Source organism: Zeus faber, assembly GCF_960531495.2.
Source record: "Zeus faber genome assembly, chromosome: 1".
Classification (NCBI taxonomy): Eukaryota; Metazoa; Chordata; class Actinopteri; order Zeiformes; family Zeidae; genus Zeus; species Zeus faber.
Window position 1 is genome coordinate 21,591,446 of NC_137193.1, and position 14,512 is coordinate 21,605,957.

Sequence of the window (14,512 nt, forward strand, 5' to 3'; positions counted from 1 at the left end):
ATGAAAATACAAACATCGAGAAACAAAGAGCACACATGCCTTTTCTCTGATCTAAATACTCAAAGCTCGCACGCCAACATTCATTTTATTTGTAATTTTTGTGCAAGAAGCCAATTAAAAAATAAAATAAAATAAAAAATGTTTCTCCAATGAGAAAGCTCGTCAAAAAAAAAAAAAAACAACAACTCAACAACACATTCTCAGCAAAGTTTTAAGTCCCCTGACATTATATTGAGTGCTACACGGAGACCAAAAACAAAATTAAAAGCTCTCGTGCCAAAGAAAAGCAGGAGTTTGAATGAACCCTTTCTACGCCACACGACCAAACCCAGCTGTGCACCCCCAAACTGGCTAGAAAAATGAAAACGCAGACTTTCTTGCAATTAAATAATTAGGATTTCTTTTTAAACGGCACAGCTTCAGGTGGGGTGAGGGGTAAAAAAGAAAGAAAAAAAAAAAGGTTCAGAACAAACAAGAAAAGGAGAACAGAAGCTCGATGAAAAGGTTTTCCCCGTAGAAAAGAACCAAGGAACCACCTAGCACCCTGGCCCGCTGGACCCAGGAACGCGCCGGGAGCCAAGCAACATGGAAAACAGAGAAAAAGAAAAAGCAAAGACTACGACATGGCGATGTGCAAAAACTTAAACCAAGCAATCTCTCTTTCTTTTTTTTTTTTTTTGCCATATTCGCTCCCTCTACGTTTTTACTCTGTAATTCTCCGTCTCTAATGAATGAATGTTACTCCACGGAAAGCTCCTGGTCTGAGAAAGAGGGGTTAGACCAAGCCTGTTCCTAGGATTAGAAAGTGCTGAAACATCAAGTCTTTTAACATCTACTTACATGTGCATGTTTTGTTGGTTATTTTTTTCCCATTTTCTTTTAGTTTTTTTTAAAATCTATTATTTATTTATTTTCTCTCTCTCTCTCTCTCTCTCTCTCTCTCTTTTTTTATTTTTATTTTTTTTACAAAAAGTGGTCCCCACTTAGAATGAGGTTTCTTTTAATTTCCTGTGGGTCTCACCAAGAACCATTCAGGGTTTCTGATCTCACAGACAACTTCAGGGAAAACACTTTGTTAAATGGGCATGCGCAGACGCGCAGACGCACACACGCGCACACGCACACGCACACACACACACACACACACACACACATAAAGTAAGGAAGGCCTCAAAGACAAAAGTGGCAGATATTCGGGAACAATCTCTCCATTGGTTTCCACTCATGTCAAATCAACGGACGGTAACAAACAGGAGCTGTTACCACGTCGGAGACAGCGCAGTGGGACTTTGCTACATTTACTTGGCACGGCAACGGGACGAAAACAAAACGTGGGATTGCACATTTACATTTTACAATTGGACAAAAGTTCAAGATGGACGACATGGTAATGTCAAGGAAAAAGTCTAGGTTATGCTGAAATAACGTGAAACGCATTTAAAAAAAAAAAAAAAAAAGTTACCGTTTGGAAACTTGCGATGTGCCGATGTTACCTGCAAACCCCCCTGGTTTAGTGCACTTTGCGTTTGCACGACCGCTGAAAATGATCGTGAATCGTGTTCGAATCGTGAGTCAAATATTGCGAATGCTTTGACCTGTATACTGGAATACTGTGTGTGTGGATAGAGGTGGGGGTTAGGTATCAAAAGATGATGTCGAGGTGGGAAAACAGGCAGTAGAGGCCAGCCCGAGGTGTCCAGGCTCAGCCACGTTACAAGGTAGCTAACGGTTGCTCAGGGTAGCTGGATTTCTAGGCCCCAGGGGGCGGGGCCCGTGAGGCTGGCTGGCTATGACTGGGTACCTGAAAGAAAGTCGACGAGGTTCCTATTGGATATGGCATCGAGGCAGACCTGGGCAAAGTCAAAACAGCTGCTGTCATTTCAGGCGCCGCTGATCTGTGTCGTGTCCAAACCCAACGCTGACGTGTCACTATCGCTTCCAGGTGAAGAAGGTATGACTGAGGTGGTGCGGTGGAGTAGGGTGTGTTTACTGCATATGTGAGAAACTTCCCTGAATAGTCTGGCAACTGGCGTTGCAACTGTGGTATCCAAAGGTTTTGATATTATGATTATTATGGGCTTAAGGGTTTAAGTTTAAATGTGTTCAATCAATACCAGGACGGTTCCCCTCAGGACTGAGTTTGAGATGTGTCGTTTTGCAGCCGTCTCTGTTTGTCTTCTTTTTGGTTCTTGTGTTTGAGGATTAGTCATTGTTTATTGCAGAGAGCATGAATGGAATGAAAGTACGGTGGCTGAATGATATGGAGCTATTGCTTTCTTAAGTAGCCAAAAGAACTACGCGATTGCTTTGGCGAGATGCCTTTTCTTATACCTGAACTAAGCGACTGTTTGGAGATGGTGGCGTGTTGATGCTGCCTTTCGATGCAGGGCGCGACGGAAAACAGACGCTCTTAAAGACAAAGACACACACACACACACACACCCACACCCACACCCACACACAGGCAAGCATATGCTCCCTCTCTCTCCCTCACACATACAAAAAGTACTACTGCTTCTATTACTAATGATTGTTATGTAACAACAAGTTGAAAATGAAAATGCACTACTGAGTTAGTTTATCTGAGGAACCCTGTTTTGTTATAAAAAAATAAAGCATTTCAGCTAATCTCATGGTGTATTTTGCCCACCACCATATACCGGCATGCACTGTACCCATTTATCAATCCATCCGCACATCCATCTGTCCACACATCCTGGTGACGTCTTACACCTAAAACAGTCCTTTGCCCCACTTTGAGATGATCCAGGGTGAGTTGGAACCCCCCTCCTCTATGCTGTTCGTGGGATTAAAACCCGCTGCATCCGTTTTGGGATGCGACAGCTCCAACCTGTCTTACCACGTCACGCTTGTTTCTAACTTCTAACCTCACCACTCTCCTTCTTGACAACACAGAGACCGGCAGCCACCAGATCTCCCACACGCTACATTCAGAGGATCCTACAGCCCCAACGTTGACTTTCTGTGTCTGTCAAATTGTGGTTTTTCTCCCCACTCCATTTCACTGAATTAGTATTAACGGTTATTTTACACAAACAAATTCCAATAACCAGACAATGCGAATCTGGAGTTGTTGGACAAACTGCCAAACAAACTTTTTAACAGTGGAAGATCAGCAGGTATTTCATGTTTCAGATACTCTGCCTCACACCCCCAAAAGAAATAATTCAGGATTAAGGCAACGGCCCACATGAGCGCTCGCTCGAATGGCAAGTTGCCAAATTGCTTCCAAGGCCCCTTACATTTGGGTCAACCAGGCAAGCACACCTATTGAGGTAACTGCTACATTTCAGTAGAACGGGGTTTCGGGCATTGTTCGGTCGCCAAACCCTCGGCCCGACACACGCAACACTCGTTTGCAACCTTGGACTGAACCGTTTGGGAGCGGGGGATTCGAAAGGCTTGGAGATGTGGAGAAGACGACACAACGTCTGAGTGGGCTGGACTCCTATTTTGGGGCAAACCAGAGGACATCTACATTCAACGGTTTGTCTTCTAGACAAAGAAAGTTTCGATGTGTCTCCCTTAGCTACAGCATGCATGGCTTGTTATCATCTTAGCAAGGTTTGATGAAAGTCAACAGCTACAGCATTAATCCAAAGGTAGCTACACGCAAAGAACGCAGGCTTGCACTTGGTGACATCCACTGGTTTTGACTGGGAATTCGGACTCCACTGACTCCACTGAAACTGTTTGTTATTTGAGTTTGTTCAGAATTTGATTATTGTCAACGCAGAACCCTTTTCTATACCTGACAAAGTGCCCAGAAAACAAAATCTCTCTCCCCCATCTCATATATATATATATATATATATATATATTAAAAACACACACACACAGATATATATACATATACACACACATATATATATATATACAAACATATATATACATATATATACACATACACATATATATACACACACACACATATATATATACACACACACACACACACACACACACACACACACACATATATATATATATATATATACACATATACACACACTGTGTATATATATAAACACACACATACATACATGTATACAAATACTCATATGTGTGTGTGTTTATATATATATATATACACTGTGTGCATGCCCACAGGAAAGATGCTATTGTTAAATGAAAACTATCAAAAAACTCCTTCCCCCGATCCCTAGTGTCATCCAGTGTGTTGTTGTAGGGGCTTGTTTTGGGACAGGGCCAATAAAGTCATGTTCCACCTGACTCTCCTCCTGATGTGCAAATAGCAAGATTCTCTTTAAGTAGACACTCTAAGTAGAAACACTGGACATTTAAACATTGCCTATATATGATATGACTATCATTTTCCTATACAAATTATACATAAAGTACAGTCCACCCATACACCAACGTGCACACACCCACAAACACACCGCAGAGCGCTCTCTGTACAATTGTTTTGTTAACAATGTCCACTAATCAAATGCAGTTCAACCAGTTTCTCTGCAGAGGCGACAGTATGCACCAAAGAGTAATATCTTGCATACTTACCTTCTTATGGACAAATACAGTACATATCAAAGTTGTGCAAGCTGGTGTACACTATGTGTTTGTACAAGCTAGTGTGTGTTTGTGTATGTGTTTGTGTATTTAAGGACATAAATTGACCTGCATTCATGCATACTCCAGCGCACACGCACACGGACACGGACACACACACACACACACACACACACACACACACACACACACACACACACACACACACACACACACACACACACACACACACACACACACACACACACACACTATGTAAATGACAAGGTTCTAATCTCTGCTCTGACTCTAGTCACACCTGATGCTTGTTTCTGCACATTCCAATATCTTCCTCAACCATTCCCTCTATTTTGGGATGTCATTTTGTTTCATTAATATGGCAGAAAAAGGCAGTAGTGGCCGCAGGTACTGTGCCACAGACTGTTTTCTTTCCTTCCTTTCTTGACCTTGACGGAAAATATCTATTTGATTAGTTTCCCTCAAATATTCTCCTTATCCAATTACCAAAGTAATTGGTACGTATGTCGCTACGTGTCACATTCATCTCTTCCCTTGGATTCGACCACATGGCACAACCACATCCTAAACGCCCTTCTCCTCTCCAAAGCTCTGCAGCTACTTCCTCACCCATCCAAAAAGTATAGAAAAAGCACGTACAGTACTGTGTAAGAACCAACACTTTGATAAATAAGGGCGGTGCCGGCGCTGTGCGAGTGTGACAGGTGTGTTAAGTGCTTTCAAACAGCATCCTCACCCTCTCAGAACTAACATGCACATTCTGATGGTTTCACCTCACACAGGCTTTTTGTTCCTTCCACAGCTTCCTGGGGAAAAAGATTCAACGTACTGTACGATGAGAACCCCCCCTTTTTTTTGTCTTCTTCCTTCCTTGTGTAAGATTTGGGTGTATACTCTTAACATCAACTTCAACTGAAACAACCCCTGATCAAGGTTTTAGACATTTAAGCAAGTTTGATCCCCCATCTGGTGAGAGGGGAGTATATGGGAAATAAACAGCGAAAAACAAAACAAAACAAAAAAAAACCCCCAGAAAAGAATCAAATAAAAATGCGTTATGATTAAAATAATAACACCATTGTCACCAAACTTAACAACGCGAGGAGTTCCCTCTTTATCGTGTGGCACACTGGCGCTGTCTGATGACATCGCTGGTCGTGTCTGGCACAGCATGATGAGAAAGTGAATTGCACATACTACATTTATGCTAAACAGGTAGCAAGAACCCCCCCCCCCACCCCCCCAATAGAGCCAACTGAAATACTTATTAATAAATACTTACTAATCAAAACAAATTAATGTTTACCCACAGATTCTTTATCACACAGAAGCGGCTGACAATATATCATCTCTCTGGCCTCCTGTGGCAGTTTGCGGGGAGGAGCGCCCATCCAAAAATGTAGTCGTGTACGAGGAGTAAAATTTGTCTAAAAAACTGTGGGCTATTTCACTTGGGAACCTTCTGAATGTATAATTGCAGCCAGCCAAGCAAAGACATCAAGCAATGCTTCTGTGTACCACACGCACACTAAAAGACATTAAGCACACAATCCCTTGCCATCAATCATCCCAATGAACAGTATCTATCAATCAAAACGTGTTAGAAACTACATGGAACTAATGTACGGTGATAACATGTAGGGTAAATCTTCATCTACAGTACATTATTCAAGATAGAAAAAAAAACCGTTGAAATAAAAAGATGAAAAAATGAGAGAAATAAAACAATGTGAGCATTTATGATTTTTCAGTCCAGCTAGCCTTCAGTTGCCAATATTTGACCTGCCCTCAATGCTGACTTTCACCTCATGAGGGACGAAGGTAGGTTTGGGGAGGGCCAGGGGCGGCTCCTCCTCCGATTTATCCACCTTGCGACCCTCCGGGGCTGACCACCTTCGCTTTCGGCCCCCTGCTGGCTTGACAGTGCCAGGGACTGAACCACTGGCACCTTGACCTTTGGAAATAGATCCTCTCTCCCCAAACCTGAGATCCCCATTTTCGGCATTAGTCGCCCCTCCACTCCCACACCCACTCCCCCCACTGCCACCACTTCCCCGCTGTCTCATGCCATTTTCCCTTTCCCCGTGCCCGGGACTTGCTCCGCTGCAGCGGGGAGGGTCGGGGGCGAGCCTGGGGGGTTTCAGATGCCCGTGGCTGGAGGGCGTGTTGGCAGCTGGGGTGGCCAGCTCCAGGGACTGGGTCTTCTTCAGAGAGCCGTTCCTCAGGTTTTTGAGGGTGAGGGAGATACAGACGTCGCCCACAGAAAGCTTGGTGCAAGGCAGCTCCAGGAGCTGGGTGGTCCGGTCTGGGCAGCATGAAGACCAGCCTTGGCCAAATACGAAGAAGGGGTATTCCACCAGGACCTCCACACTCACCTGAGGCATAGGCATAGAAGAGGACAAGTAAATGAATACAAATCTGCAATGTATTTTCTCTTAGGGAGAACAATAACTCAGAGAAAAAGTCTTGATATAGACAGTACACAGTGTAAAATAAAATTGTGTTTAAGGTGTTTTTCCAATCTGAATCAAAGTAAATCTTGTTTTACATTTTTAAGTACATACTTTCTACACTATTTGAAAGCTTTTCAAGCTTTCATTGTTTCATTTTCAGTTAAATTTGAGATCAATCAGCAAGTACTTGAACATGATGACATGGAAGGTGAGGTTCAGAAGGGGAGGGCTGGGTGTGGGTCAGATAAAGTGTTACAGTGTCAGGGAGGTGGCAGATGGTTGCTGGTTAGATTGGATGGTATTTGGAACCTGGAAGGAAAGCAAGGGCAATCCTATGGCCCAAACAAGGTCAGTGGATGAATGAGAGAGGGGGGTATACGCCGCGTTCCAAATTATTATGCAAATTGGATTTAAGTGTCCTAAACATTTAATTTTTTGTTTTTCAATTAAACTCATGGATGGTATTGTGTCTCAGGGCTGTTTGGATCACTGAAATCAATCTCAGACACCTGTGATAATTAGTTTGCCAGGTGAGCCCAATTAAAGGAAAACTACTTAAGAAGGACGTTCCACATTATTAAGCAGGCCACAGCTTTCAAGCAATATGGGAAAGAAAAAGGACCTCTCTGCTGCCGAAAAGCCTCAAATAGTTCAATGCCTTGGACAAGGTATGAAAACATTGGATATTTCATGAAAACTTAAGCGTGATCATCGTACTGTGAAGAGATTTGTGGCTGATTCAGAGCACAGATGGGTTTGTGCAGATAAAGGCATAATGAGGAAGGTTTCTGCCAGACAAATTCATCGGATTAAGAGAGCATCTGCTAAAATGCCGTTACAAAGCAGCAAACAGGTATTTGAAGCTGCTGGAGTCCCACAAACCTCAAGGTGTAGGATCCTCCAGAGGCTTGCAGTTGTGCATAAACCTACTCTTCGGCCACCCCTAACCAACGCTCACAAGCAGAAATTGTTGCAGTGGGCCCAGAAATACATGAAGAATAATTCAAATTAATTAGGGTCCCTGAAGGTGTGAAAATGACCTCGGCAAAGTATATAGAGTTTCTAACTGACCACTTTCTTCCATGGTGCAAGAAGAAGAACCGTGCCTTCCGTAGCAAAACCATCTTCATGCCTGACAAAGCACCTTCTCATGCTGCAAAGAATACCTCTGTGTCATTGGCTGCTATGGGCATAAAAGGAGAGAAACTCATGGTGTGGCCCCCATCCTCCCCTGACCTCAACCCTATTAAGAACCTTTGCAGCATCCTCAAGCAAAAGATCTTGAGGGTGGGAGGCAGTTGGCATCAAAACAGCAGCTCTGGGAGGCTGTTCTGACATCCTGCAAAGAAACTCAAGCAGAAACTCTCCGAAAACTCACAAGTTCAATGGAGGCAAGAATTGTGAAAGTGATATCAAAGAAGGCTCCTATGTTAACATGTAACTTGGCCTGTTAAGATGTTTTTGATTGAAATAGCTTTTGGTTTCAGTAAATATGACCTGCAAATTCAATGCATGCAAATTCAACAAATTACCATTTTCAGTTCTTTTCAACCTATAAAATGTTTTGAAACTCTGTTGTGCATAATAATTTGGAGCAGTGCATTTTGAGTTTTTTATTTTTGAAAAAAATACTGTTATCATTGGGAGGTTTGTTCAATAACATTCGAATTATACCCTAACGGTTGATGACTAGAAAATTATACTGACTGTCATTTGCATCGACTATTTAGGAAAATCAGAGAGAAATATCATTTGCATAATAATTTAGGACGCGGTGTAGAGCGGATAAAGATTAGCTGGTGAGATTTGTGGAGCATGGAGAATAGTCATTAAAATTGGAGTAACTTATGCACTTCCTACTCTATAAAAACCTCCATCAGTGGGGAGGTGAAGATGCAAGATGTCACTTGTGTACAAGCACAGCTGCACTCAAACGCATTTTGTCAGGTTGTGGCATCATAACAAAGTCCTTAAGCGTTAAGCGACTGTAGTTGAAAGCAAGCACACAGACAATTTAAGTCCTAACAACTGGCAGGAAGTACAGAATGGCGCAGTGCCGGCTGGCTGGGCGAGGGACTGGAGAACGAACAATTTTTCCTGGCTCTCAGAGACAAGCACTTTGGTTTCCACCTCCCCGTCTCCCCACCCATCCCAGACGGACTCGGTTCCCTCCACTGACAGAGCCCGGAGAGAGCCCCGTCCCTGAGGGGCAATAACCCTAACCCAAAGTTATTAAATCAGTGTGATCATTTTCAGCGTGTCCTACACTCTTTGCCTCCGGAGAAGGAACGTTCTCCACCCACTCCACCGCTCGCTCGGGCGCTTGTGCCCGATGTCCCCGCACTGCTCCCTTAACTGTAAAAGACACGTCTAGTGTCTGAGTGGCAATTTTAAGAAGAAAAATAATATATTTTAAGAACATAAAGACCTGTCTCTGTAGAGACTGGACGTTTCAGTTTCTCGTCTTTGCAGCTGAGCGGCACGCTTCTGATCGAATTTAATGTTTCTCGTCTTCCGGAATACAAATAACTTTTGAAATATTTGTCCGAAATAAATACTTGTAAAAACCCAGTATTTATGCTTTGTCGGCATTTGGATTTGGCTCCACCCCTACTTTGCTTTTCCAGGCAATGTTACTGCTTCCCTTCCCACAGACTTCCATTCACAGCCATACCAGCATTTTCCCAAATACTAGATACTAGGTCGAGAGTGGGGAAATTTACGGAACAACTTTCACGGAAAACATAGACACCGGCTTCTGTTCCCACATGACGCCAATACATAACATTGCCAGTAGATTTACAGCTTTCAGTGCAAGTGGGAAATGGGGCTTAAGTAGCTGAAACATAGGATGGTTGCTGGCAGGCACCCTTCAAATCAGTAGAGAGAGGGGTTCAAGGGTTTGTAGCCAAACCAACTATGTCACTTCATTTAAAAATATGCTATTCAAGGTCGTTTGGCGGAAACAGCTGAACAGATTTCAGTTTTGGCTGTGGATGAGTAGAAAACTGATCAGTTTGGGTGGCAGCTTCATGTCACACTGTCCCAATAATAGTTATAGATGGATGTAGTTGGTCTAATTTTCCCTCCTGACTTATTACATTTACATTTACATTTAGTCATTTAGCAGACGCTTTTATCCAAAGCGACTTACAATTATTCAAACACCGACGGACGCAGCCATCAGGAGCAATTAGGGCTTAAGTGTCTTGCTCAAGGACACTACAGCATGCTAGCAGGAGGAGCCTGGGATCGAACCAGCAACCTTTACATCACTAGACCACCATCTCTACCGCCTGAGCTACCATCCCCATTTATGTAATCTTTAGCTTCCCAGTGTGAAAGTCCCTTGGGTGTGGACTCAAAGCTGCTTTGACCTTGAAGAAAGCATTGAGAGGGGCCGCATAGAGGAGAAGAAGAAGAGAGAAAGACAAGTTGGACAGTCTTGCGTTAGAGCCTGTGTGAGATACAGTAGTGCCAAAGATGGACTGACTGGGGGTGGGAGAGATGGCAAGAGATGGGCTGTGTGGGTGATGGAGTCACAGTGCGGACAGATGAACTAGATGATCTGACTTCAGAAGACACTGAGAATGAGGTGGGAGAGATTGAAAACTGAAAAAATGGCAAAAAAAAAAAAAATTGAAACATACATTTTGTAATACAAAAAAGACGAAATGGTACAAAATTCTGACAGCACTAATGATTATCGTAACAATAAATTAAAAATAAATTAAAGATAAAAGATAAATAATAAAAATAAAGTGTAGCACAAAAAAGTCGACGGCAAACACATTATTAGAAGCACATTGTTGGTATATCTCGCACATCTGTACAGTATTACCTGGTATTCCTTGATAAATTTTTTGTCAGTTCTCAAACATTGCACAAAGTACGTAATCATATTTTTTATTCATATGGTATCTTTTAAAATGCTGAATATAGATTTTTTTTATCATCTTACTCCTACTATTTTTTATTTCTTGTCCATTTGTAATACTCTACCCTGCACAGTCTGGAGTTTGCCTAAAAATATTTCACTACATGCTGTACACCCTGAAATATGTATGTGACAAATAAATAATTTGAATTTTATTTTAATCATAATTTTAAAGTTACTTGAAACCAACACAAACCAAAAATACCACATTCTTTATAGAATAAAGGTTTCAGCGTTGAATGGACTGTAAAAGTGCATTCTAGCTACTATCTAAGGAATTCATTAGAAAACATCAGCAGCATCTCGCAATCTCTTTGAGGTTCCTGCCTGGAAAATACAGTACAAGTACCATCACTGAACTCAACATCCAGAGGTGGAAAGATGGAGGTCTGTGAGATTCAAAGATCATGCCAAATGGGGAAGACAAACACATATTAAGGATTGTAATCAATACGATTTTCACCTGTAGTATGATTTTAATAGGGTAGAAATGCTTTTGTGAGTTTGACTTTCCATGTTCTGGTATCATGGTGCGGAAGCAACAGGGCCAGAAACTCACAGCCAGAAACCAGGTATATTAAACAGAAATGGGTGTGAGCATTCTAAACAGCAATCTGTGTGGGCATTGTAAAATCATCATATCACTTTCACTGTAACAGACCGCTTAGTCTCACCTGAGCACGGTGCTCGCCGACGGAGAACTGCACCACGGCGAAATTGGGTGAGGTGTGGATCCCGTCTATGCGCTCCACAGTGGACGAGTCAATCTTGAGCTCGCTGCTGATTTCCGCGCTCTGGATGAAGTCCTCCGTCTTCAGGTCCTCCACTCGCTTCAGCTCCCCATTGGCAAGTTGGATGATGGACCCCTTGATGAAGTACGGGGGAAGTGAGGGGGGCACCACCGCACTGGGCAGGGGAGCTGGAGAAGGAGACGTCACCAGGCCTGGCGGAGAAGACAAGACGGGCAGATGCAACTGGGCTTGGACCACTGCCGCTGAGTGGGCCTGGTGGTAAGGGGCAACAGGTGAGTCCAGAGTCTCTCCTTTGGGGCCGGTGGCGGCGATGTACGTTTGTGGGAGCGTCGTGGGGAAAGGCGGGGCTTGCGTGGATGATGCCGCATGAGAAGCAGCCGTTTCCATTGTGGTGACTCCTCCCCCACTGACGGGGATGATGACGGGTTGGGTACCAGGAATGAGCAGGTGCTGCTGCAGGCTTGTATGATGATAACCAATTTGCTGCTGTTGATTCCCCCCTCCGCCTGCGATGTAACCAATGATAGGGGGCTGGGGGTAGATACTGGTAGTGGGGAGACCAAGGGAAAGTGACTCTGCGGCATTGTGGGTGGTCTGGATAACAGTGTGGGGTGACAGCGTACGGACAGCAGATTTTAGGTTGTCCACATTTGGTGGAGGTGGGAAAGTGAATGTAGAGGTGGAAGAAGTGAGGGTGCGATTGAAAGGCTTTCCCACAACAATGCCACCTTTTTCTAGGTGCATAGGGCTAGAAGTTGGCAGCTTCTCTGAGCTGGCCCGAACTGTTGCCAGCTGGTGGTCCATGTGGCTATTGTGCATTAACATGAGGGATGTTCTGAGCCCTGACGGATCATGGGTAGTGTAATCTGAGGGCAGAACCAGCTGGCGAGCTTCGTAGGTTGATGAACATGTCGAAGGTGGTGTGTTCCGCATTTTGTTCTCCATCTTAGAGATGCTGGAGTCGGTAGATGGTCCGAACCGCCGGCCCCTCTCCAGTTCACCGTTGTGGAGTTCTCTGTGCCTCGAACGCCCCTCCTCTTTTTTGGGCCCATCTGCATACTGCACCACAACGTGGGACATACCTTGTCCCAACATATGGTGTGGATGGAGCGGGAGGGCTGGGAGGTGATGGGGTGATGACGCAGTCCGCGGAGCAGCGCTTTGCAGAGAAGAAGACACTTGTACATGGTGGAGGGCCGGGTCTGTGGAGGGTGGAGGCATAGAGGCGCGCGCCATCGATGCTCGCTGCTGGTCGAGTTTAACTTGAGAGGGGGCAAAAGATGTCTCTGTGTGTGAGGGTCTGTGATGGGCCAAGGATATGGATGAGGATGATATTGGGGGAGGGGGTGGAGGAGGAAGCAGCTGAGGGGAGATGTACCCAGTATAAGGAGTGGGGTAGGGTGACGCTATAAACTGCAGACTGGGTGGTAACTGGGTGTAATGGATAGTTCCACCCACATTGGACTGTGACAGGGGGGATGTATAAACTGTTGGGAGAGATGAGACTAACCTCAGCGAGGAGGACGAGGAACAGGGGGAAGAGTCGGACATGGAGCAGAGCGGTTTGTACTGAGGCCCCTCCGACTCGCAGCTGCTCTGGTGGCAGCCAACAGTGTTCTCGTGCCGGCTGGCTACGCTGGCCAGCCAGGCCAAGTTCTCTGTGCGCTGGCTGTCACTCGCAGGTGGCATAGCCAGGGGGCGCTCTTCTGACACTAATGTACTCGAGGGGATCTCCCTCTTCTTCGGCGGCAGACACTCATTGCTGCGTTCCTGGTTGGACTTCATGCTGGTTTCGACCCCGGTCACTTAGCTCCGCACTTGCGTTGTCTTTCGTACTTAATGCAAACCTCTTTTTTCCTTGGTCTTTCCTTTCTGCCCTCTCTCCCTGACGGTCTGGTTCACAATCCTGTTTCCTTGTATCACTCTGGTATTCCTTCTCTCTCCCACTCGTTGGTATTCAACCCTTTCAACTTTTAACGGTAATCTTTTGCGCTCTCTATATACAAAACCTGCTGATCATTGAACAATGCTGAGGTGACGAGCGAGATCCACGCTCCAAGTAGCCAGCAAGGAAGGGCTGGAGAGATGAGGGTATGGTGGGATGTTGGGAGGTCTGTCAGGAAGGTGGGCTCGCTCCAGGGGTCCTCAGCATCTGAAGGGCGAGCTCAGCGGGGTAGGGGTCAGTGCCGCAGAGTAACACCTGCTGCTGCCGCCAAGGACGACGGGGGGCAGAGCACGTTGCACTTCATGAGGGATCATGTCCTTGGAAAAGCAAGCCTGCCCACGCAGAGCACAGACCTGGGAGAGAGAGGGAGAGAGAGAGAGAGAGAGAGAGAGAGAGAGAGAAGAATGTCAAAAGTGTAGAAAAAGATAAGAGGCATCCTTAGATCTTGGGCCTACTACCTATGTTAAGTACTGTAACAGTGATTACTTGAACCACAAGTCTGCCTCCCCAACAACCAATAACACTGTACATGTACCTCTGGTTGCATGAATACAAATATTTACTCAAACTAAATAGTTAATTCCACTCAAACATTTTGGAATTGTACACAGTTAAAACAAAATACACCCTCCTGGTTACACCCCTCTCCTTTCCTCCCTCACACGCGGAATTGCTGTTCCAGTTTTCCTGAACTAAATTAACTCTGTTTTGTTGATACATGTTGTCATCTGATGTTACTATGTTCATGTTTTCACATGTACATGTTGTTGTTTGTTTCTATGTTTATTATATTTGTCTCACCCTCAGTGATTCTCCCCCTCTTGGAGTAGTAATGATGATTAGTTGTTTATAGACA

General features: G+C 44.5%; 1 protein-coding gene across 1 annotated transcript in view; it reads right to left on the minus strand.

Annotated features, from left to right (window-relative positions):
* Positions 1-6,310: 6,310 nt before the first annotated feature.
* atxn1a (ataxin 1a) overlaps positions 6,311-14,512 on the minus strand; it is a 101,413-nt gene continuing 93,211 nt past the window's right edge. Inside the window, exons 4-5 of the mRNA XM_080014423.1 lie at positions 11,634-14,009; positions 6,311-6,944 (exon numbers count right to left, since the gene is read on the minus strand). Coding sequence (XP_079870549.1) covers positions 6,333-6,944; positions 11,634-13,496 — 2,475 coding nt within the window. The 5' untranslated portion in view covers positions 13,497-14,009 and the 3' untranslated portion in view covers positions 6,311-6,332. The remainder of the gene's footprint in view (positions 6,945-11,633; positions 14,010-14,512) is intronic.